Genomic DNA, 25,929 nt, shown 5'->3' with positions numbered 1-25,929 from the left:
GAGTAACTGCATGTCTCCTGGAATCTCCTCCATGCTCTTGAGACTGTGCTGGGAGACACAGCAAACCTTCTGGCAATGGCACGTATTGATGTGCCATCCTGGAAGAGTTGGACTGCCTGTGCAACCTCTGTAGGGTCCAGGTGTCGCCTCATGCTACCAGTAGTGACACTGACCCTAGCCAAATGCAAAACTAGTGAAAAACAGTCAGAAAAGATGAGGAGGGAAAAAATGTCAGTGGCCTCCACCTGGAAAGCCATTCCTGTTTTGGGGGTCGTCTCATTGTTGCCCCTCTAGTGCACCTGTTGTTAATTTAATGAACACCAAAGCAGCTGAAAGTGATTAACAACCCCCTGTGCTACTTAACTGACCACATCAATGTCCCACAAGTTTCATTAACTTGATGCTATACTCTGATTAAAAAGTGTTCCTTTAATTTTTTTGAGCAGTGTATATACATGTATACCCATGTGCACATTCTTTCTCTCTCACATGCACAGTGAAAACATGATGTCATGTCTCCCTCTGGGGGCCATCTGGTGGAACTGCAGCTGTCAGTCTCTCAGCTCATCACTGAAACAGCTGAGAACAATAGAAATAAACATCAGCAGTACAGCAGCATGTGAGATATTCTGGTGATGTTGGTGGAAAGTGACGTTTACTCACGTACTGTCCTGAAGTATTATCATTCTGACTCCACTACAGTTACCTGACAGCTTTCAAGATGAAGCCAGTTGTTCTTAAACCTCGTGTCTCGTGACCTCTTACAATAAATCAGGGTGTAGTTGTGTCTCCTCGTCATGTTTCAGAGTCTCTAGTTGTCGTCAGTTCTACCAAAGAGACATTTGAGTCATTGAACGCAGCACAAAGTATCTGTTGAGTGGCTATGATGGAAACCTGCCTGTTGTTCCTGCTCGGCATATTCATTTTAGTGATGAACTCAAACCCGGCTCTCCTCTCTGTCCCCTCCAGGATCCTGGACCTCCTCCTGCCTCCCCCCTGCTGGGTCTCAAGCCTCTACAGTTGCTGGAGGTGAAGGCCAGGGGCCGCTTCGGCTGCGTCTGGAAGGCCCAGATGATGAACGAATATGTGGCCGTCAAGATCTTCCCCATCCAGGTTCAGACTCAGATGTTTTCTTGCTGATTGCTGCTCCATGTGTTGTTTTTATGTCTGGAAAGTGTTTCACATCTCCTCTTCCTCCTCTTCCTCTTCCTGACAGAATAAGGAGTCGTGGCAGAATGAGAAAGACGTGTTCATTACACCTGGTATGAGGCATGAAAACATCCTGAGGTACATCGCTGCAGAGAAACGAGGGAGTCACCTGGAGGCCGAACTGTGGCTCATCACCGAGTTCCACCAGAGGGTGAGGAAGAGGAGGAAGAGGAGGGCAGGGGGAGTCAGCATTAATGCTTTTCCAGCTGGAAGTTGTAGAATATCTCACAGTCAGCTCACATTGTCTTCACACGCTGATGACAGTCAGATCGCAGATGTAGCAGGGTCTTTGAACGCACCACCTGGAGGGTTTACAAAGTGGTCCCTGCTGCATTCACTGACCACATGATGATGATGATGATGATGATGCAGTTTGAAGTTGAACTTGAAGTTTGACCCGAAGTTGACAGATGGCTTAATACCTCAAACAAACAATATATAATGTTTTGTTTTGATTTGAGAAACTAATTTACTGATAATTTAAGTTTCGACTCTTGTCGTTTGTTTTTTCTATAATGAAGTCCTCAGAGGTTTTCTTTCTTAAAGACGCTGTACTAATATTTTAACACCACTGTCTGGTCTGACAGCGTGTTGGAGTCTTCATAGTGACTCTCAGCTCCTGGTCTATTTGTCCTGGTTCACAGACAGCAGACAGACTCAGGTAGAGACCAGCTGCTGAACATAGTGCAGCATTTAGCAGCTAAAGAGCCAGATGTTTCCCTCAGGAGGTGGAGGAGACCAGAACCAGAGCTAATAGAGAATACTGGACTTCATTCATCAGGAGACACAAACACGACTCCACATGATCATGTTGATCTGTAGCTGCTGGAGGTGGAGATAAGAAACTTCCAGGTGACGATATGAAGTTCATCCTGATTTGTGATCTGTGGAATCTTTGAGGTCTCTGTTAGAAAGTAAAGTTCAGTGAGTTTTAACAAAGTTTGGACAAACGACATGAGTTTGTAATGACTGAACCACCTGAGGATGACAAACTGTGTGTCTCTGCAGGGCTCTCTGTCAGACTTCCTGAAGGGAAACATCGTCAGCTGGTCCGAGCTGTGTCACATAGCCGAGTCGATGGCGTGCGGCCTGGCTTACCTCCACGAAGACATCGCCCGACAGAAAGGAGAGGGACCCAAACCGGCCATCGCTCACAGGTCTGCCTGCAGCAAAACACTCCACCGTTAGCTCGCTGAAGTAACGTTTAAGGTCACACAGCTTCCCCTGCTGCTCAAACAGTGAAGCTCTGTAAAAGTAATTTTGGATAATGAGACCTCACTGAGCCAAAGCGGGCTCTGATTGGCTCCCAGATTCTCCATCAAGATGTCTGAAACTTCTGAGGTTTTGATTTTGTTTAACCAAATCCATATTTCTCAAGATGTGTTGATGCTGCGTTCAAGTGTCTGTTGGAAAGTAGGAAAACGGCACATATAGTTTATACTGAACCCCCCCTCGAGCAGGTGCTTCATGTCTCGACAGATCACCTTTGACACCAGCCAGATGTTTCATCTCTCTGCAGAATTTAAACATTTGTCTGCAGTAATAACTTTTTGCCACATGATGGAGCCAGTGAGTCGGGTTACCTCCAGAGGTTTTCAAAGTGTGAGGGGCCTCCCCAGGGAGGAGAGGGAGAGTTGAGTGGGGGGTGGGGGGCGCCGAGGGAGAGAGGTGAGGTAAAGACGCTGTGTGAGGTTAGGGACAGGTGCATGCAGGTGTCGGTTACTGTCAGGAGGTGGAGCTGCAGCAGAGACTCAGGAGGACACTGATCACTGCAGAAACCGCACTCCTCCTCAGAGTCACAACGCAGTCAGATCTGAACACACAGACACAAAACACATATTTTTAGATTCACTGTGACTTTCCAGTGATGGTTGTCTGTCCGTCCATGAGGACACTGCAAACAGGAGCTGCTAACAGCTGATTCAGCTGCTGTGATGGAGACCATGTGACTCACTGACGCCATGGTAACATTCTACTTCCTGTTTACATCCCAGTTAGGAGAGAGCCTCTGTGAGTGTTGTGTAGACCCTGCTCTGATGTACCTGACTGTCTGTGTCTCTCAGGGATTTTAAGAGTAAGAACATCATGTTGCGTTCAGACCTCACAGCGGTGATCGGTGACTTTGGTCTCGCCATTTGCTTCGAGCCGGGGAAACCCCCTGGAGAGACGCACGGACAGGTGAGCTGCTCTGGCTGGAGGTGGCTGTGGAGGAGAGAGTCTGTCAAACACACACAGCTTTGCTTCATGTATATGTGTGTGTGTGTGTGTGTGTCTGCAGGTAGGGACCAGGCGTTACATGGCTCCGGAGGTTTTAGAAGGAGCCATCAACTTCCAGCGAGACTCCTTCCTCCGAATCGACATGTACGCTGTGGGACTGGTGCTGTGGGAGCTGGTGTCCCGCTGCAAGGCTGCTGATGGTAACACACACACACACACACACACACACACACACACACACACACATTCATAGTAATTGAAAAAATAAGTTTTCACCAAACATTTGCTTTAGTAACTGACACGTTCCTCTGTGGTCAGTGTGGGTTCAAGTCAGTTAAATTACCAGTAGGTTCCAGTGGTGACCAGTTTATCCAGTAAGAAGCATCAAAGCATCCTGAGACACTTCTGTGTGAAGTGCTTTATAAATACAGTTGGGTCGTATCTGAGTAAAGTAAATGGAGATCTGCAGAATCCTGGTTCAGACAGAAGCAGCTCTAACAGCACGCTTTATTATAAACTGCGTGACCCTGACTGTGTGTGTGTGTGTGTGTGTGTGTGTGTGTGTGTTACAGGTCCAGTGGGTGAGTACATGCTGCCGTTTGAGGAGGAGGTCGGTCAGCATCCATCACTGGAGGACCTGCAGGAAGTCGTCGTCCACAAGAAGATGAGACCAGCCTTCAAAGACCTCTGGCTCAAACACAGCGTGAGTACACACACACACACACACACACCTGTACAGTCAGTCTGATCCAACAGTCCTGTAATAAATCATGTTCAGTGTTGTGCTTTGTCTGTGCTTTTATTTTGAAGGCTCTCCTAATATTCAGCGTATTTCCCTCCAGAGAAAATAAAAGTTGTTGTATTTTGGTTTTTTGACTCTGAAGCAAACACTGCATATTGTGTTCTTGTTTCAGTGTCTTCCTCTTCTTCAAACAAACCGTATTCTGTTTTAAAAGCACGTCTTCACTTTGAAAGTCATTTCCTGTGTTTTCTTCTTCTGCTGTTCCGTCTGCAGGGTCTCGCTCACGTCTGTGAGACGGCGGAGGAGTGCTGGGATCACGACGCCGAGGCCCGACTGTCGGCCGGCTGCGTGGAGGAGAGGATCTCCCAGGTCCGCCGCCTCACCGCCACCATCGCCCCGCCTACCTCCGACCACCACGCCCTGCTGGTCTCCACGCTCGCATCTGTTCCCATGGTAACCAATGTGGACCTTCCGCCCAAAGAGTCCAGTATATGAGGAGGAAACACAAAAAAACAAACTTGTTTTGGAGGCCTGACGTTACCGCTGATTTTGTTTGGTTCAACTTCCTGTGAAAATGACCGAACACACACACACACACACACACACACACACACACCATCTTTTCTCAGTGGAGTTTTACAACCTAAACCAGAAATACGGCGTGAAAGCAGCTGCTATTTGATCTCTTTGGACTTGTGTTTTTGAACCTTTATCCTTCTTTTCTTTGATTCTTTCTCTCTTCGTCCTTTTGGACAAATATTACCAGCACACGTCCTCGTTTTTCTCAAGTTTTCCTCTCAGTCTCGAGTCATTCGTGTCTTTTTTTTAACCGTAGAGGAAAACCCAACACTGAAACGCATTCAGGTCCCGACTCAGTGAATGCTCTTCTATCTCCAGGTACCTCAGCGACGATTTTCATTACTTTCGCAAATTTTTTACCATTTCCCTCGTGCATTCTTCCCTCTGCTGTCTTCTTCTAGTCCTTCTCCAGATCTGGACTTATCTACCTACCTGGCAACTTTGCAACCGCGTCACCTAGCAACCACCTACCATCAGCCTACCGTTGGGATGTTTTTTTACAACAATGCTGCAAAACCCCAGTAGGAACGCGATGACTGTTACACAACAAATACCGACAGCAAACTTGTTAACGTTTGTTTTTCTACCTTTTCTTGGACTCTTTCTTCTCTATTTTTCTCCGGCGACCACACGCTACCATTCACACACGACAAACCTTCGGATCCAACGGGTTGTATCCAACAGGACAGGAAACAGGAAGTGAGGTCAGAAGGAAAGACGTGAAAAACAAAAAGCAGAAAGCCTGGACCGTGTTTGCGTCCAACGGGAAGTCTGACGGGGTTCTTTTCAGGAGCCAGGAGGCGTCTTGCATGCAGAGATTTGATTGGCTGACTGCGCTCAACCACAGCATTTTGGTTGGCTCGGAAATAAAACTTCTCAGGTAACCAGGTCTACAGGGCAAGTTTCCACGGTCTGGAAGGGGCGGGGCCACCAACAGATGGGAGCGGCTTAGGGTGCTCAAAGCCTATTGGCTGTCCTGAATATGTAAATTTATAAGGTGCCCAAACAAGAGGAACACGTGTTCCCTAAAAAGGTGCAAGACCTCATGATGCATAGAGTGGTTTATGCATTCAGGTCGGTGTGTGCGTGCGTATGTGTGAGTGTGTGCTCGCGCGCATGCATGTATGTGTGTGCGTGCGTATGTGTTTGTGCGTGTGTGTGCGTGCGCATGTGTGTGTGTGTGTGTGTGCATGTGTGTGTGTGTGCGGATATGTATGTGTGTGTGTGTGCGTGTTACAAAGTGAACACAACATGATGAGTTTTCTACTGTGCGTGCTGATTGTTTCATCACTCTGGTCGTGTGTTACCTGGAGGTGAGTGAACAACCTGTGACCTTTGACCTCCTCAGCTCTGTTACCTTCCAACATCGACACCTGCTGGTTGAGCTGTGACACTGCAGGAGCACCATGAACACACACACACTGTTTATTTGGACTCACTAGAGCACCAAATGTGGATCAATCCGCCGCTGAAAATAGTCCCCAACAAATGCACTGTTTCCTCCTGAAAACAACAGCAGCCGTGGTGTTGCAGCCTGATCAGGTTCACCACAACTCTCCCAGTTCATCAATGCAAAGGTCAAAGTTTGCAGAGGTTAAAGGTCATCAGTCACTTGCCTCCTAACTTCTCTTTTTCCTCTCTCTTTTTCTTTTGTTTTTTTTTTTTCAACCGGGACCAAAACTGGGGCGTCCGTCTGTTGCCTCGGAAACCGGCCGCAAAGAGTCCAGTTCAGAAACTCGCTTCATCCTTTGTGTTAAAACACACGTCATTACTAACAAGAAGAACTGTTGTTTTGTACATTTTATTTGTATGTTTCTGTTCCTTCTGTGATGCCATAATGTAACAGTGAATGTCTACGATGCTGCTGCTGCTGACGATGATGACGATGATTCAAACTCAAAGATGAATATATTTCTGTATATTCCTTTTTATTGTTAATTTGACTTTCGGTGCATTGAACACATGCAACTCTGTCTTTGTACGAAGTCAGTGAAGCGAGAGGAGGCGTTCGAGGAGCGTCGGGCGTTCGGCCGCGGGAACGACGGCGCGCGAAAGAGAACAACATTGACTAATAAACGAGTGGAAAAGATAGAAAATCAAAAAAAAAGGTCAAACAATACTGCTCATGAACCACAGATCACCTCAATACACCAGAAATACCTCAAAGACTTTTCTACGTGTTAAAGTTCTGTTTCTATATTTTATTAGTTGCTTTGACGACTTGTAGTCACATGATATTTTATTGTGAGCTTTTTATTCTTTGTTTGTCGTTTACTCTTCGATTAGAGAGGTTAATTTTTTTTACATAAAATCTCCAAACTGAAGAAGAAGAAATGCCACCAGGTCACAGCGAGACTCGAACCTCCGCGTTGTAAATAGTTAAAGTGTTTTTTTTAGACTGAACTGAACTGCCGATATCATAAAGCACCTGGACTGAGCTGGACGACTTCTATCACCCTGTCCTCGCCTCCTTTCCTCTCCACTTGTGTCCTTGTGTGTCTCCTCTTCTTCTACTTGACTTCACCTCTTTACTTGTTTCCACTCCTCGTCTCCTCTCTTCTTTCCTTTCATCTTCTTGTCTTTTCACTTTCACTCCTGTCTTCTTGCTTCTCGTCTCAACGTCCTTTTCTCTCCTAACCTCTCATTTTGTCTACTTACTTGTCTTTGTCTCACTTCTTCTTCTCTCTCGTCTTCCAGCTCCTCACTTCTTCTCTACTTGTGTCTCCTTTTCTTTCCTCCCCTCTCCTCGCCTTCTTTTATGTCTCCACTCTTCGTCTGTCCTTCTTCTCACCGTTCATCTCTCTCCACTTCCCTTTGTTTGATTGAAGTCAGTCTTGTGCCTTTCTTTGACTTCATCTCTGGAGCTTCCTTCTTCACTTCCCTTCTGTCCTTCCTCCGAATGTAAAAGCTCATGTTCTCCTAAATATCACACCAGAGTATATTTGTATGAAAATACATTTAGAATATCTGATTCAAGCTAAATGACACCTTTTGATTGAGGTTGAGTGAAATCATGGTCGATTGAATGAACCAGACACGTCTCTGCCCTCGTTTGATTCTGGGTGAAATCTGAGAACACTGCAATAATTTCAATTAATGAAACAGTTTTCCAAATGTATTTTTAACCCTTATCGAGGGGCGATCTCGGTGTAACACATAACCCTCTCAGACAAACAAATGAACTGACAGACTGACTAAGATCCAGGTGTTTCCAGGTGTTTTCAGGAACATATTACCTCATTAAAGCCACACGGGCAGAAACGGTGAGCGCGACAGTCGTCGGTGGGAAGACTCGGGCAACATTATCGTTCAGGTTTCAGGGTGAGAAACACGGAGTCATCTTCACATGCATGGATTAGAAACCAACATCCCATGTGGGGGAGTGGCGGGTGGGGGAGGGGGGTGTTTCTACGTTCAACATTTAGAGATCAGAAATACTGTTAGCATTGTTAGCATCCCATAGTGAAACCAGTGGGGTATCTGGCCAAAACAAAAACGGGGGACCAATGTGTTCAATGCTAACAATGCTAAGAGCCAAACAGCAGATATCTCGCCCTCATAATGTGACGTTCAGACTGAAGCAGAAAATAATGTTCTTTTAAATCATGTCAATAAAATCTCTCCAAAACTCTTTTGTTTGCCACGTTAACTACAGCACATGGAAACTATTTCAACTCAGAGTTAGCTTGTGCTGTTAGCATTGAATTGGCTAACACATCACACTTGTATAGCGAACCCTCTAAAGAATAACTTTAGTAACTTTATGGTGACTAAATATACAGCGAGAGTCCAGAGTTGAGGATGTTAAACGCCAGATCAAAGCCAACATGGCAGCTTCCACTTTACAAAGGAACGCTGCCGTCACCTGAGTCCTCCTGCTCCACTTCACCGTTCTACACTGCCGTCACTGTTTGGTCATACAATACAACTAGACCGGAAGATGTTCACACATGTTGAGCTGTGATGAAAACTACCATCTGAATGTGTTGCAAACAGAGCCCCCGAAGTCCCCAAAAGATCTTTATTAGGTACACCTGTACAATCTAATGCCGTCCAATACAACGGCTGTGCCACAGCGTCTGTGTCATCATGTTCAGTTTTTTGTCAGGAAGGTTTCAGTTCACTAACCCTAACCCTGGGCTCACAGTTAAAGGTGCTGTTGTACTGGACTACATTCTACTGACAGTGGTCAGGATATTAGGAACACCTGTGACCGTAATGCAGTCCAGTACAACACCATCACGGACTATGAGCTCAGAGCTAAAACATAAAAACTGAACGTGATGAGCTTCATGAAGACAGATTGACTGCATTAGACGGTACAGGTGTCCCTAATAAAGTGGACACTGAGTGAATCTCTCGCTCCTTAGTTCTGATAAGTAGAAGTAGACAGAATCAAATGTTTCAGAGAGCTGTTACTGTTAGCATGTTGGCTAATGAATGTAACTATAACACTGACAGATGCTAATGAAGGGAAAGAAACTCCCATAGCCAGCTGATTGTCACCAGGACGTGACGGTGGAGTTGTTTAGCCTCGATGCTAAAGAGTGGGAGGACACAGCGAGCAGCGTTTCAAATTAAAAGTCACCATTTAAAGGCTTGTTTTCACTTATTGTGCAAGTGATGCTTCCATGTTTGTGGCCAGTCAAGTGCCTGTAAGGAGAAAGTCTCCTGAACATCTAAAGATCTTTGTTGTTTTAGAAACAGTCGGTCGATGACAGATGGTCAGTCTGTGGTTCATGTGAACACCTGTGTAAGTGGTAACCTTCCTGCTCTCGGCTGCAGAGCTCCCTGCCTCTTTTTCTTCTCATGCTGACTGAAGATCACAGAAACCTTCTAACAATAGATCATAAAGTGGAACTCAGAGTTCACAGTGTTACAAGGCGAAAGCTTCCACATGTCAAACACTGACTTTTTATTCTCAGTCACGGAGGAAATAAAGAGGTAAACATGTCACGTACACGTTTAGTTACCAATCCAAACGGACTCATTAGAAATCTGATTCAGGGCTTTCATTGGCCAGAGGAGTCACAAGATCAAAGTCCCCCCCCCCCCCCCAGGTTGAATGGAGGAGGGCTCAGTGACACTGCAGGAGTCACATGACTTTTTCTTCCTCCTTATCCTGAACAGACAGGTGTGTAAAGATGGCCGCTTCCTGTTGTGACATCATACAGCTGCTGTGAAGACGCACCAACAATGAAAATGCTTGATTGTGTTGAACCCTGTAATCACGACTCCGCATTGCTCAGTATCTGGGAATTATGAGATGAAAGTCCGCGACGTGAACACGTTTCTCACCAACTAATTGAACTAACAATGACAGAAACGTGGTTCTCAGTCATCTCCATGTCAACTAGCTTTGAAAGACATTAATGTCAGGGACTAATATAACCCTACATGACACAATGATGATTAATAAGCTGTTTCCATAGCAACACAATCCAATTAAACAGAGTTTTGACTGATCACTTAGTGTAGAGATATGTCTCCTTTCAGGTGAGATGATAAATCAAATCATGATTACAAAATACCAAAGTCGTAAATACAAGAAAGATCTCCAAATTACCAGAAAACTTTCTCATTAATATGAGGTCTTTTCTCGCAGTTCTGAGACACAGATTTAGTTTTTGTGAGATGGACAACCTGAAATAAATTTCCCTTGGTGAACACGATGCACTTCTGTACAACCCGACTGCATCATTTATGGAGCCGCAGACGTCCTGAAAGAAAGATGATATTTATTTATCGTGCGCATAAGATCTTAAAAATAAGAAAAGCAAACTCATCTTTCAGGACTTCAGGGACTCTGAACTCCCATCAAAGAGTCTTTCTGACGTAAATGAGACCAGAGCTGAACACTGTTCGTATTGACAGGACACAGATCAAACTGAGAGGCGGCCATCTTTACAACACCCAGTCCTTCTCCACCGGGAGGAGGATGATGATGGTGACGATGGTGTGAAATGTAAATCTTGTACCTTATGTTTCACTGTTGTAGCTCAGCCGTAGAACACAGAGACAAACTTGTACTACTGATTTAACAAAAAGAGAAAGAGTGTGAGTGTCTACAAGCTGAGAACTGGTTTTCATTACTGTAAAAAAAACTAAAAAACAAAACCAAGTCTGTCTGTTGGACTGAAGAAGTGCAGGAAAAGCTGTTTCTGACTTAGTCTTTCAAAATATATGAATATATATGTACGTATACAGCAGATGGAAGAAAAATAAAATGCCCCTGTTGTAAAGCTCCCAGTGGGTGTTTTTATTTTCTTCTGTTCATCTTGATGAAAATCCCCTTTTTAACTGTGGTGGTTTGTAGAGAAAAACTGCTGGATCTGCCCAGAAGAAGAAGAAGTGTGTGTGTGTGTGTGTGTGTGTGTGTGTGTGTGTGTGTGCTCTCTGATCTATTCCTCTCCATCAGTGTCAGGATCATTACTGTATGACACACACACACACACACACACACACAACCTGTTACTGTTAAATAAAATCAAAAATAGAATCAAATAAAAATTACTGTAGAAGAAGAAGTTACTCTTTTGTAAATGGAAATAAACAATAAATCCTGTCAAATCGTTTTACACAGACTTCTGTTGTGTTTTTGCTTCTTTTCCTGACATTTATAAAACATTTAAAAAAACAACGTAGACTTCACGTCATAGTAAATCTCTATTCATCAAATGAGGAGGTCTCTTGAGAACCCTCCTTTCAGGTGCGCTTCTGTACTTGAACCCGGTGACCCCCGGTCTCAGGTCTCAGGTCTCAGGTCTGACTCGAAAGTGAAAGTGGGCAGCAGTTTAGTTGAAGGTGCGCCACAACAGAAGGACCACAAGACGTGTGAGGCCCGGTGAGTGTTAATACAGCATTAATATTAATATCGTTATTCTTCTTATTGTGACAAGTTATTACTTCAGCGACCTGGAAGAACGACGACATTATGTGTCGACACGTCGCTGTCCACAGAAGAAGGTCCGCGCCGGCAGGCCGAGATTTAAACCCGGACAGGAAGGCAGACAGATGAGTGTGTGGACACAGATCCTCTCACTGTCAATATCAATATCATTATCAATCAATATCAGACGTCATTTCCAATAATCCAGGAGACAATCACGTCTGATCAGGTGACCAAGGTCACGCGTTTTTTCTGTTTTCTCGATGCGTTTGACTCAGACAGAAACCGGAAACAGGCCGTTTTTTCGTTTTTTACATTTTGGACAAAAAACACAAATTCAGCTCGATATCTTGTTTTCTGTTTTTACTGACAAAACCAAGTTTTCATTGGTGGGTGGGCCAGCAGCGCTACCTTGCTTCTGATTGGCTAGTGTGCTCTGTCAATTATGTTTGCGTACTATTCTTCAAAATAAAGGTTCTACCTGTTGACAGTGCAGTGTCAACAAGGTTGACAGACAGACAGGTAGACAGACAGGTAGACAGACAGACAGACAGGTAGACAGACAGACAGACAGACAGACAGACAGACAGACAGGCAGGCAGACAGACAGACAGACAGACAGACAGGCAGGCAGACAGACAGACAGACAGTCAGGCAGACAGACAGACAGACAGGCAGACAGACAGGTAGACAGACAGACAGACAGGTAGACAGACAGACAGACAGACAGACAGGCAGGCAGACAGACAGACAGACAGTCAGGCAGACAGACAGACAGGCAGACAGGTAGACAGACAGACAGACAGGTAGACAGACAGACAGACAGACAGACAGACAGGCAGACAGACAGGGCTACGTTATGATCACAGACCAGTCTTGTGTTGGTGGCTGTGATTCAGTTTCATTTATAGAGTCCCAAATCATAAGAGAAGTTATCTCAGGACACTTTTCATGTAGAGCAGGTGGAGAAAACAGAGTGTGAAAACAGTGCCAACAGGGAGGGACCTGTAAAACAACACAACTGAAATGACTCAGCTAGTTGAGATTCCAAGGCGCTGCAGCAATAAGTCTGTAGGTTGTGTGGATATAAAGTCCAGAGGCCAGATTCATAAAACTGAGATTCACGACCGAAACTGTGCGTGCGCATTGTTTCCATCAGATTTATAAAGCTGTGTGTTCGTCTGGTTCTGTTTTATAAACCTCAGTCATTGTGGAACCTCGAGCCTCATTTCACCTCCAACAGCGAAACTGATTTATAGAGCTCATATAAATAAGTAAAAAGAATAAAAAGAATGGTTCAATTAATCACTTATATAATCACTTTTCTAAATGTGATTGACATCTGGCCCCTTATTGGCTGGATATTACACACAGTTTTAATGAGACTGACTTGGTATTTGTGTGTGTGTGTGTGTGTGTGTGTGTATGTGCACCTCTCAGACTGACTGAAATCCAGAAGATGAGTGATTTGGAGGAAGAGGAGGACAGAGCAGAGTCTCCAGTATCTATGAAGAGTGACTGGTCCAAACGTCATCCTCCAGACTTCAGTCATGAACCTGGACCCTCAGACACACAGTAAGGGGACCATAGAGGACAGTGACAGCCTGCACTGCTGCACTGAAACAGCTCATACACCTCTCATTCCCCTCAGGCCAGACTTCATGACATAAATCAAGATATTTACGTCTCTTTGAGAAACACTTTTTCACTGTTTCCACAAATATTGTAAATTCTCAAAATCCCTTTTCAGGCTTGGAATCTGTAACATTTTGCCTTCATCGATGTTAAATTGAAGCTTAACTTTTACATTAATGTTCCTCACAGCCAGTGGTGGAATGTAACTAAGTACATTTACTCGAGTACTGTACTTAAGTACAGTTTTGAGGTACTTGAACTTTACTTGAGCATTTCCATTCGATGCAACTTTATACTTCTATTCCACTACATGTATCTGACAACATTAGTTACTAGTTACTTTGCATAGATGGAAATTGAGGAAACAGAAGTCCAATATGGGCTGTAATGATCCCCCTTTTTTTCAAATGCTGAAATAACAGGAATAAGAGTCCTAATTCATTTAAAAATTCTAATTGATACTCAGCTCAGGAGAGTAGAAATTTCACTCCAAAGCCTTTTCAAGAGTTTCCCATGGCCACTGAAAACACTACTCCAGGGCTGGGAGTAACCCAGATGTGGTCTTATGCAGCAGCTGGGGTGGCAGCAGTGTCGAGGGCAAATTACTTCTTACCCTACGGCCTTTGCCCCGGGTCCCTGCTGATGGGTCGATGCTTTACTATTTGGAATCTGGGGCCACTATGGCCTCTTGCCGCTATGACAGTGAAGCCATGGCACCCTGGGGTGGGTGAGGCGTTGTTTTACAGAGAAGGCAGAGGTTGAAAGCCTCTCCCTGCTTCTTTCTCAAGTCGCTGGCTTGCTGTATAGAATAACAGCCTTCCCAAACAATCCCTTAGCCCGTGATGGGTTGAACAGGGAGTCCATTATGACCTGCTTACCCTGGTCTAGCAAGCTGACTGGTTAAGCCACAGAGACTGCTCCACTGCCACTGCCAGACCCATAATGCGTCCACATCCATAGTTCCTCCCAAACAGCGGGACAGAGAGAACATTTATTCAAAAGGTGGCTCATTTCCTGCAGAAGTTCTGTTTGGGAAGGAATGAGCAGGGTAAACACATTAAGACTTTTAATGGTTTGGGCCGCTGATTTACAAACTTTTTTTGATACATGGAGGCAGTGAAATGGACAGTTTTACCCAGGAAGGTGGGCCCAGCTGAGGTGAATTGGAGATTGAGACTGGTAGGCTACTGACTGCTGTACCACCAGGGGTTAAGTTCCTTGACAGGAACTCTATGGCAAAAGGGTTTATCCCAGTAACATTTCATCTCCTTCACTCACTGGGACAGCGGGCATGAATTGTTTAGAGAGGACCTGACAAGAAGCCCAACTCGCCCTCGACCTGACAGGACTCAAGGATGAGCTGCCCCACCAATGGAGCTGCCAGGCCATAACACCTGGGCAGGTGGGAGAATGGCATCTACATCGCCATCGGTGTTCTCCTTACAGAGGAGATCTACGTTAACAGAGCAGCAGGCTAAAGAGAGGGTAAAAGCTAGCGCGAGTCGAAGCTGACTTGTCCCTTGGCTTTGCAACGTTATCAAAGAGGCAGGGCTTGGATTTTGAGGCCAACATCCATAAGATTGAATGCCACCTAGGCCTTCCTAAGTGTACAGATAACATTATAGGTGTACAGATAAGATCCAAAGCCCTCAGATTTTCAGGGAAAATCTTGTCCATTCCTGCTGTTCCATTCCGGTGACCTCTGTTTAGAATCTTCCAGTTCTGCCTCTTGTCTATTAGGTGTGATTAGGTGTTCCATTGACATGCTTTTTCAACTTTTATGATGCATATAACATACAGTGCATCCGGAAAGTATTCACAGCGCTTCACTTTTTCCACATTTTGTTATGTTGCAGCCTTATACCAAAATGGATTAAATTCATTTTTTTCCTCAAAATTCTACACACAACACCCCATAATGACAACGTGAAAAAAGTTTGAGATTTTTGCAAATTTATTAAAAATAAAAAACCTGAGAAATCACATGTACATAAGTATTCACAGCCTTTGCTCAATACTTTGTTGATGCACCTTTGGCAGCAATTACAGCCTCAAGTCTTTTTGAATATGATGCCACAAGCTTGGCACACCTATCTTTGGGCAGTTTCACCCATTCCTCTTTGCAGCACCTCTCAAGCTCCATCAGGTTGGATGGGAAGCGTCGGTGCACAGCCATTTTCAGATCTCTCCAGAGATGTTCAATCGGATTCAAGTCTGGGCTCTGGCTGGGCCACTCAAGGACATTCACAGAGTTGTCCTGAAGCCACTCCTTTGATATCTTGGCTGTGTGCTTAGGGTCGTTGTCCTGCTGAAAGATAAACCGTCGCCCCAGTCTGAGGTCAAGAGCGCTCTGGAGCAGGTTTTCATCCAGGATGTCTCTGTACTTTGCTGCATTCATCTTTCCCTCTATCCTGACTAGTCTCCCAGTTCCTGCCGCTGAAAAACATCCCCACAGCATGATGCTGCCACCACCATGCTTCACTGTAGGGATGGTATTGGCCTGGTGATGAGCGGTGCCTGGTTTCCTCCAAACGTGACGCCTGGCATTCACACCAAAGAGTTCAATCTTTGTCTCATCAGACCAGAGAATTTTGTTTCTCATGGTCTGAGAGTCCTTCAGGTGCCTTTTGGCAAACTCCAGGCGGGCTGCTATGTGCCTTTTACTAAGGAGTGGCTTCCGTCTGGCCACTCTACCATACAGGCCTGATTGGTGGATTGCTGCAGAGATGGTTGTCCTTCTGGAAGGTTCTCCTCTCTCCACAGAGGAACTCTGGAGCTCTGACAGAGTGACCATCGGGTTCTTGGTCACCTCCCTGACTAAGGCCCTTCTCCCCCGATTACTCAGTTTAGATGGCCGGCCAGCTCTAGGAAGAGTCCTGGTGGTTCCGAACTTCTTCCACTTACGGATGATGGAGGCCACTGTGTTCATTGGGACCTTCAAAGCAGCAGAAATTTTTCTGTAACCTTCCCCAGATTTGTGCCTCGAGACAATCCTGTCTCGGAGGTCTACAGACAATTCCTTTGACTTCATGCTTGGTTTGTGCTCTGACATGCACTGTCAACTGTGGGACCTTATATAGACAGGTGTGTGCCTTTCCAAATCATGTCCAATCAACTGAATTTACCACAGGTGGACTCCAATTAAGCTGCAGAAACATCTCAAGGATGATCAGTGGAAACAGGATGCACCTGAGCTCAATTTTGAGCTTCATGGCAAAGGCTGTGAATACTTATGTACATGTGATTTCTTAGTTTTTTATTTTTAATAAATTTGCAAAAATTTCAAAAAAACTTTTTTCACATTGTCATTATGGGGTGTTGTGTGTAGAATTTTGAGGAAAAAAATTAATTTAATCCATTTTGGAATAAGGGTGTAACATAACAAAATGTGGAAAAAGTGAAGCGCCGTGAATACTTTCCGGATGCACTGTAGATAACCACCAAGATAACCATTTATTGCTCCTACTGAAAGCAGCTTGAGACGGGTGATCTGTTAGGGAAGTGGTCTAAGATGCGTACCACATAACCAAGAGTTGTATGAGATGTGTCTAAGTTGAGTACCCATGCCAAAATCCTTCTTTTTCAGCCTAAAAACCTTCATCATTGCTGGTGTCTACCAGCGACCAAAACTACCATCAAATCAAATAGGGTCCATTCTGACTCCATGTCCCCAACCCAGCAAACTCTTAGTCAGTAGCCCATATAGTAATCCTATAATCCCTTTCACCCTTTTCATACAAAAGACAAACATTACTACATATGGTGTAGGCAGATCTCACATGTTCACAAGTGTGCAGTCACGTGGACTCTCATGGCTATGTGGACATGGGAAGAATAATTTGAGCTTCAGACACATGTTGCCCCCTGGTTGGAGGCATGGTCACACAGTCAAACCAGGTGACGAGTGCTGATGCCTTTAAAATGACAACAACCATGTATGTATATACTACACATATATTCTTCACATATGTTACAATCTATAATTTTGTCATCCTGATTGTCCATACTGTAATTTTACTATGTTGGTTTATTCTGGACACACAACATCTACTTCTTGTCTGTCTGTCCTGGGAGAGGGATCCCTCCTCTGTTGCTCCTCCTGCTGTTTCTTCCATTTTTTCCCGTTCAAGGGTTTTTTTGGGGGAGTTGTCCGAATCGAAGGTCTATCTAATAACAGCAGGCACGATTAATTATCTCTCACCCCATAGAAAGAAGAAGAGTCATGTTCCTGTGGAGGAGCAGCCGTCCTGCTGTGCTTTGTGTCAGGACGTCCTGAAGGATCCAGTCTCTACCAGCTGTGGACACTGGTCCTCATACTGGGACCAGTCTGCTTCATCAGGAGACTCCTCCTGTCCCCAGTGTGGAAAAAGCTCCAGAACAAGATCTGGACCGCAGACAGCAAGTCAGACCAGCACTGTACACAGTAAGACTGTACATCTGTCTGCTGATGTCATCATGTCTGGAAACAGGATTCTTCTTGGTTTATTTGTTGTGTTGTAGTCTCACATTTTCCTTCTCTTCCAGCAGATCGTGGTCTGCAGGAGGTTTTAGATGAACAAAAGATCAGTCTGAGGAGGAGATGTGAACGTGTGACTGAAGGAAGTGATGAAACAGGAAGTGGAACCCTCCTCAACAGGATCTACACTGAGCTCTACATCACAGAGGGACAGAGTGAAGAGGTTAATACCCAACATGAGGTGAGGCAGCTTGAGACGGCTTCCAAGATGGAGACCCTCCACGACGCTCCGATCAAGTGCCACGACATCTTTAAAGCCTTACCTGGCCAACAGAGACGCATCAGAGTGGTTCTGACCAACGGCGTTGCTGGCGTTGGAAAAACCTTCTCAGTGCAGAAGTTCACTCTGGACTGGGCAGAGGGCTCGGAAAACCAAGACGTCGGTCTGGTGGTTCTGCTTTCGTTCAGGGAGCTGAACTTGATCAAAGACCAGCGGTACAGTCTTCTCACGCTGCTCCATGTTTTCCATCCAACATTACAGAAGGTCACAGCAGAGAAGCTCGCTGTCTGTCAACTCTTGTTCATCTTTGACGGCCTGGATGAAAGCAGACTGTCATTGGATTTCCACAACAACGAGGTTGTGTCTGATGTCACGCAGAAGTCATCAGTCAACGTGCTGCTGACAAACCTCATCGAGGGGAATCTGCTTCCCTCGGCTCTCGTCTGGATAACTTCCAGACCTGCGGCAGCCAATCAGATCCCTCCTACATGTGTCGACAGGGTAACAGAAGTACGAGGCTTCACTGACGCCCAGAAGGAGGAGTACTTCAGGAGGAGATCCAGTGATGAAGAGCGGCCCAGCAGAGTCATCTCACACATCAAGACATCCAGGAGCCTCCACATCATGTGTCAGATCCCAGTCTTCTGCTGGATCACTGCTACAGTTCTGGACCACATGTTGACTACAGACCAGAGAGGAGAGCTGCCCAAGACCCTGACTGACCTGTACTCACACTTTCTGCTGGTTCAGACAAAGAGGAAGAAGCAGAAGTATGATGAGGGACACGAGACGAGTCCACAGGAGCTGACGGAGGCTGACAGGGAGGTTCTTCTGAAGCTGGGGAGGCTGGCGTTTGAACATCTGGAGAAAGGAAACATCATGTTCTACCAAGAAGACCTGGAGCAGTGTGGTCTTGATGTCACAGAGGCCTCGGTGTACTCAGGAGTTTGTACAGAGATCTTCAAAAGAGAGTGTGTGATCTTCCAGAAAACAGTCTACTGCTTTGTTCATCTGAGCATTCAGGAGTTTCTGGCTGCCGTCTACATGTTCCACTGTTACACCAACAGGAACACAGAGGTACTGGGGGCTTTCCTGGGCAAAGACTGGGACACTGAGAACAGTGACTGTTTCCTGAAAGGTGACAATAATGATGATTACCCATCCCAGGATGTCTTCCTGAGGAAAGCCATGGAGAAATCTCTCCAAAGTAAAAATGGCCACCTGGACCTATTTGTTCGCTTCCTTCATGGCCTCTCTCTGGAGTCCAACCAGAGTCTCATAGGACGCCTGCTGGGTCAAACAAAGAGCAAATCAAAAATCATCCAGAGAGCCATCAACAACTTGAAGGAGATGAACAGTGATGATATCTCTCCTGACAGAAGCATCAACGTCTTCCACTGTCTGATGGAGATGAACGACCACTCAGTCCATCAGGAGATCCAAGAGTTCCTGAAGTCAGAGAACAGATCAGAGAAGAAACTCTCTGCGATCCACTGCTCAGCTCTGGCCTACATGCTGCAGATGTCAGAGGAGGTTCTGGAAGAGTTGGACCTAAAGAAGTACAACACATCAGAGGAAGGACGACTAAGACTGATTCCAGCTGTGAGGAACTGCAGAAAGGCTCTGTAAGTACCGATGTGAATATCAACATTTAATAATAGTATTCAACAGTTGGTGCCATCAGTATTGGTACATTGGATTGTGTAGCCATTATGTTGTTCATCTCTGCTGTGATAGTCACAACTTTAAATCTTACAGACTTTCTGGGTGTGGACTCACAAAGACTCACTGTGAAGTCCTGCCCTCAGCTCTGCTGTCCAACCCCTCACATCTCATACAGCTGGACCTGAGTTATAACACTCATCTGAAAGATTCAGGAGTGAAGCTGCTCTCTGCCGGACTGGAGAGTCCACATTGTGGGCTAGAGACTCTGAGGTGCAGAATCTTGTTTCTATTCTATATTTGAAGCTCTACATGAACATCATCAGTAAGTTTTCCTTTCTTTGCAGGCTGACAGACTGTCAGGTCACAGTTGAAGCCTGTGTTTCTCTGGCCTCAGCTCTGAAGTCCAACCCCTTTCATCTAAGAGAACTGGACCTGAGTAGGAACTTTATACAAGATTCAGGAATGAAGATGTTGTCTGATTTTCTACACTCTCCACACTGTAGACTGAAGACTCTGAGGTCAGACTTCCAGATTCCTCATTTAATCATTCAAGTGTAGCTCCTTCAAGTGAGGAAATCACATTGATTCAGAAATGTGGACAAATGGGAAATTAGGAACACATACACATAAGCATGAAATGGCCAATTAATTTGCCAGAAGGTTATACATCTTCATGTAATGACTAATGAATCAGCAACAGTGGAAATTATTTCTTTCATAACACAGCTGAGTTGTTGAGCTAGGAGAGTTTTTCTGCTAGTGTGCTTGGGACCTTTTACAATGAGCCTCTCTCCTAGACATTAAGTAATTACAATAAATACCTTCATGCTTTGTTCTCTATTTAGATTGAGTTCATGCAGGTTGTCAGAGATCAGCTGTGCTTCTCTGGCCTCAGCTCTGAAGTCCAACCCCTCCCATCTGAGAGAGCTTGACCTGAGTCTGAACTTGCTCCAGGATTCAGGAGTGAAGCTGCTGTCTGTTGGACTGGAGAGTCCACACTGTAGACTTAAGACTCTGAGGTCAGGTCATACATTTGTTTTACTCTTGTAGGTGTTATATCTCACATGTCAAAAGGCTTACCCTTTCTTCTTGAACTTGTGGTTGCTGAAGGTTGTAGGTAGCTGTTTCCTCTCTTGCAGTCTTTTTCTTTGTTGTTTTCTGCCTTTCTGGGGATGATAACAGTGTTAAACTAGGATAAACAATATGTTAAAGAGATGAAATTGACATTTATTGTCTCTTCTATTTATTGGTAAGAAGCAAATAGGCATATTTCTCAAAATGTATGAGTATCCCTTTAACAGTGCATGTGTTGTAAATACAGACTCGAGTGCTGCAGTTTGTCAGAGATCAGCTGTGCTTCTCTGGCCTCAGCTCTGAAGTCCAACCCCTCCCATCTGAGAGAGCTGCAGCTGAATAAAAATAAGCTGCAGGATTCAGGAGTGAAGCTGCTGTCTGCTGGACTGGAGAGTCCACACTGTAGACTGGAGATTCTGAGGTATTTTCCTGACCATAAAATTCTGTTATTTTAAAATGTATCCAAATACCAAGGCAACGGATAGACGGTGTGAAATGCAGGCACATATTGTTAAAAACTATTGAGAGCTAAATGCCAACTGTAAGAATTTTTATCTGAAGCCATGCCCCATTCCCTGAAAGTAAGTACACCTTGATGCTAGAACATTAAATACTGCAGTTTTGAACAACCTGGTCATGCTTGTTTCAAAAATCATAATTTTACATCAGGTCTCTCTCCATCTATCTCTGTCTCCTCTCACTTGATAGATCAAGTTTTACAAAACACACCCACCCTTCACCTACAAAGCTCAACATGAACCAAACCAACATGAATCTAGTTGTTACCCGAATTGATCTCTGAATCAATTCTTCACCCGACCCGACCTGTTACAGTAAGAGCTGACCTGTAATCAAACAGGCTCAGAGCTGCAGCTCGGCAAAAGCTTCGGGCACAGGGTACTGATGAAGCGCATGTCTGCATCCACCCCAATACAAAGGAGGTGAATGATATTTCAACAAACCTCACTGGAGACAGTTTCCATAGAGACTATTTCTTCAGTAGAGAATCAGTAGACAGTGTGTTCTATGGATCATCTATTTAACTAACTATTGTATTGGGCACTGTTTCAGCTGTTTTAAGGCAGAAATCTCTAAACCTGGACAAATAAAACCAAAACTATCTCCTGCTTATAATGTTTTCAGCATCTTTTCCACATTGCATCGAGGTGCACCTTGTTTTCGCCCAGTTTCAGGAGATTACAGCTCTCCGTGTACAAGCAGGTTTTCTATTCATTATATTTTATAATTCATTACTGTCGTTTTTATTCAGATTGAGTTTCTGCAGGTTGACAGAGAACAGTTGTGCTTCTCTGGCCTCAGCTCTGAAATCCAACCCCTCCCATCTGAGAGAGCTGGAGCTGAGTGACAACAACCTACAGGATTCAGGCGTGGAGCTGCTGTCAGCTGGACTGGAAATTCCACACTGTAGACTGGAGACTCTCAGGTCGGCTGACATAGTCCTCTGTGTAACCATTTTTGTACAGTAATCAGTGAGGCACGGCTCCCAGAAACATGGCACCTATTGTTTTTCCAACCAAATTCTTGTCTGTAGTCTGAAAAACAACGTATTTGGTCTTTGCAAACGGAAATGATGTTCGTAGTTATTTGCATGTAGTGCGGGGAAGTGAGATCCAATCACAAGTGGTCACTCGCGACGCATGTGGAGACGCATGTTACTGCTAGGTATGTACAGACGTACTTGGAGCTGTCCACTTGTGATTGGATCACCCAAGACGCATGTTAATACCAGGTGTAAACAGCCTCATACTGTCATGTACGCTTGTAGCTCTGTATTGTATTACTTGTGTACAGGTGGCAGCTGGAAGATGTTGCACTGTGAAAGTACAGTGTGTCAGTGTTTATCCTGTAATTACAGACTTGGTAGCTGTGAACTGACGCAGAGCAGCTGTGCTTCTCTGGCCTCAGCTCTGAAGTCCAACCCCTCCCATCTGAGAGAGCTGGACCTGAGTGAAAACAAGCTGCAGGATGCAGGAGTGAAGCTGCTGTCTGCTGTACTGGAAAGTCCACACTGTAGACTGGCAACACTGAGGTAGATTCTCTGTTTTTCTCTTTATGTGAAGCCCTACTTGAGGAGCAGCCCTGCTTTTCATTTTTTCAATCTTCATTTTTCTGTAGGTTGAAACAGTGTCTGGTCACAGATGAAGGATGTGCTTATTTGGCGTCAGCATTTAAGTCCAACCCGTCCCATGTGAGAGAGCTGGACCTGAGATTAAACTACAAGCTGCAGGATTCTGGAGTAAAGTTGCTGTCTGCAGGCCTGGAGAGTCCATACTGCAGATTGGAAACTCTGAGGTCAGTGCTAAACACAATTTAAAATCTAATCCTTCAGGTTTCCGTCCTGGTTGATTTTGCAGCATCTGTGGTTACCATGGTAACAGCAGGTGGTTTAATACTACAACTGGTTGAGCACCTACTTTGTCAGAAATGCAACAGCTGGTGTATCTGTTTAAAGTGCAGCCAAACAAACAAAGTCAGTCAATAATAATTACAACCTCCATCTGATTCCATGCTGCACACATAAAAAGCAAGACACAGTCAAAGAAGTTGGTTATGTTGCTGAGGAGCTGGAGGATTGCAGCCTGTTGCCTGCAGCTCTTCTTCGTTCACTGTAGCTGCTCCTCGCTGACAACAACATCAACATGAACTCATCCACTGACTTGTGTTCACTGTTAAAGAGTCGGTCTAGACCTGCTCTATTTGTAAAGTGTCATGAGATGACTTTTGTTGTGATTTGGCGCTATATAAATAAAATTGAATTGAATTGAATTGGTTATGATCACGTGTAAGTGGACCTGCAGATAACTGTTGTTTTCACTCTACAGGGTGACATAAACCTGGATTAAAGCTGACAACCCAACAAGATGTGAGTACTGACACAACGTTTCCAGTTTATCTGTATCCACATCTATCTGTTAAGATTCCTGGATGTGACTGACTACAACTGAAGAGTATATTCACATCACTGCCAGAATTCAGAAGTACTCAACTAACTTTTCCTCCATTCTTCTCTACAATAAAATAGCCACAACTTCCTCCTCCTGTCAATAACAGAATCCCATTGGCTACATGTTGTGAAGGTCAGCATATTTGTAGTCAAAGGTCAATTAGTTTAACTTTGGCAGGAAAATCCTTGTGGAAAATCAGGGTAGTGCCCGAGAGCGCACAGCTGCTCTAGAGGCCTGGTGACATAGTGACTGTACTCACAGAGAGTTAATGAACTACTGTAGCTGGCCAGTTAATCACTAACACGCTAGCCTGCTTGGCTAGCAGTTGTCAGTCTCTATATCTCTCTGAGCTTCTTTCTATTCTCTCTGCACTGAACCGTTTACTCCGCTCGGACATTTGTTCTCAGGATAGTTCATCATTTCATTTAATAAAGAGTTAAACGCTTTATTGAAAAGTTTTATTAGTACCATCGGCTCTGAATTGGTCTCTGTTGTTGAGCAGTTTGTACTCTGATAGAAGGGTTTCAATAAAACTGGATGGTGACACATAGCCAATAAGCTACCATAGCTGCCTCCATTTTGGACTCTTTGTCAAGTCGGCTTGTTATTGGTCGTGTCAAAGTCTTTGTCTAAACAAAGCGACTCCATTGAAAGGAATTGGTTTGTTTTAAATGCTTGTGTGACCGGGCGTCAAGTAAAAGTTGATGTCTGCTGTGTGTCGTCTTGCCTCTACCAGGTAGCAGCTGTCTCTGGGTGGGATCAGAGGGGTGACGGGTGTGAGGAGTCTACAGCTGACGGATGCACAGTGAAAAGGATGTAGGCCTGTGGTAACGTGCAGTACTGCAAAATACTATATTTATATAATTCACTTGTTTGCACTGTAAATGAGGTGTTATCTGACATTTAAATATCAAATATAGTTTTATTTTGTAAGCTTCAAACCAGTAATATGAACCTTACACAATATATGATTGTTACATGATTTGTTAAACTGGTTGACAAAAAAAATCACATATTTTGCTTCCACATTTATCAGTTATGATAATTTGATTTCTGCACCACTTGCCATGTGTTGAATAGTTTGTGTTCATACTTTGTTTGTTAAATGGTTTAACAGTTGAGTTTCTGAGTTCATGTGAGTCCATCTCCTCATTAACATGTTGTAACTTGTTTGTTTTAATCTGTACACAAAAATAAATGTTCAAAATAAAAAAAACAACAAAAAAAGTTGTTGTTTTAGGGGAGAACTGTTTTCTTGACAACATACAGCTTCAGCAGGCCTGATTGTGTTTAAACACAAAGAGCCAAATCCAGGAAAAATAATACGTTTTAGAAATATAAGGACAAGGACAGTAACAGCTGCACATCACTCCAGACAGTAAATACACAGCAGTGTAAGTACATTTACTCAAGTACTGTACTTAAGTACACATTTGAGGTACTTTACTTGAGTCTTTGTACCTCTCTCCATTTAGTTTAGACAGTTTACAGAAAAGTGACGAGTTTATAAAATGTGATGTTTTGTTATTAACCAGTTTATTAAGTCCAGCTGAATCGATCAGGACGTTAATGGATCAGTGGACTGACAGGAAGTGAACTGATGGTGTGAAACCACTTCCTGGTTCCAGCTGTTCAGATGCAGATGTGCTGCTTTCCCTCTGAATGCTGTTAATAACTGTAATGTCTTGTTAATAATGTGGAGCTTTGTGAAGGCGTCACTTTTGGCTCTGGGTCATTGTGACCACTGTTCCCTCTAAACTGCGCGCCTGCGCAATTGCGCACTGCTGACACTGTCTCCGCGCACAGAAAATCTACACTGCGCACAAAATAAAACTCCAAACTGAACTGAAAATAAAATAAAAATATAACAATTCATTCTGTGCTATTTTTCAGTGTGAGTCAGTGAGTGGCCGTTGACTGGCTGCTCCAGCGAATGATGCGATTCACATACTGTAGGTATTTACGCAGCAGTCGCAGCTAATCAACGTCATTGACAGGCGTTCTTATGTGCAGCCACCGGTGTTTTAGCCGGATGGAAGACACGCTAATGATGCTAAGTTCTGCTTATGTCGACCCTTTCTAATAATGGCAAAACGAACGGGCAGCGGCACATCCCCTCACCATGCCAAAGTAAAAAAGAAATGTGGTTCTTTTAAGATGGAATGGCTGTCGGAATATGTCCAAACAGAAGAAAAAACTGTGAAACTGGGGGAGATT

At 44.4% G+C, this 25,929-nt stretch overlaps 2 protein-coding genes and 1 pseudogene across 2 annotated transcripts in view; all 3 read left to right on the top strand.

Annotated features, from left to right (window-relative positions):
* LOC139307159 (activin receptor type-2B-like) overlaps window positions 1-4,663 on the top strand; it is an 11,684-nt gene extending 7,021 nt beyond the window's left edge. Inside the window, exons 5-11 of the mRNA XM_070931039.1 lie at window positions 970-1,113; window positions 1,217-1,360; window positions 2,218-2,366; window positions 3,273-3,387; window positions 3,488-3,626; window positions 3,999-4,129; window positions 4,442-4,663. Of these exons, the coding sequence (XP_070787140.1) occupies window positions 970-1,113; window positions 1,217-1,360; window positions 2,218-2,366; window positions 3,273-3,387; window positions 3,488-3,626; window positions 3,999-4,129; window positions 4,442-4,663 (1,044 nt within the window). The remainder of the gene's footprint in view (window positions 1-969; window positions 1,114-1,216; window positions 1,361-2,217; window positions 2,367-3,272; window positions 3,388-3,487; window positions 3,627-3,998; window positions 4,130-4,441) is intronic.
* A 6,900-nt stretch (window positions 4,664-11,563) lies between these two features.
* Window positions 11,564-19,636, top strand: LOC139307168 (protein NLRC3-like). Its single transcript, XM_070931049.1, has 4 exons — window positions 11,564-11,591; window positions 13,077-13,211; window positions 17,480-17,694; window positions 17,796-19,636. The coding sequence occupies exons 2-4, from the start codon at window positions 13,096-13,098 to the stop codon at window positions 19,634-19,636; spliced, it is 2,172 nt and encodes a 723-aa protein (XP_070787150.1). The 5' UTR covers window positions 11,564-11,591; window positions 13,077-13,095.
* Window positions 19,637-20,134: 498 nt separating this feature from the next.
* Window positions 20,135-24,892, top strand: LOC139307157 (ribonuclease inhibitor-like; annotated as a pseudogene).
* The last annotated feature ends 1,037 nt before the right edge of the window (window positions 24,893-25,929 follow it).

The sequence above is a fragment of the Enoplosus armatus genome (assembly GCF_043641665.1).
Source record: "Enoplosus armatus isolate fEnoArm2 chromosome 21 unlocalized genomic scaffold, fEnoArm2.hap1 SUPER_21_unloc_1, whole genome shotgun sequence".
NCBI lineage: Eukaryota > Metazoa > Chordata > Actinopteri > Centrarchiformes > Enoplosidae > Enoplosus > Enoplosus armatus.
Note: the sequence above shows the minus strand (reverse complement) of the source record. Positions and strands in the feature narration are given on the sequence as shown.

Bases quoted from the DNA above. Each gene is read 5' to 3' on its own strand.
- LOC139307168 (XM_070931049.1), top strand. From the start codon at position 13,096: ATGAGTGATTTGGAGGAAGAGGAGGACAGAGCAGAGTCTCCAGTATCT. The intron at 13,212-17,479 runs GTAAGGGGACCA...CTCACCCCATAG, and splicing joins CCTGGACCCTCAGACACACA to AAAGAAGAAGAGTCATGTTC. The intron at 17,695-17,795 runs GTAAGACTGTAC...CTTCTCTTCCAG, and splicing joins TCAGACCAGCACTGTACACA to CAGATCGTGGTCTGCAGGAG.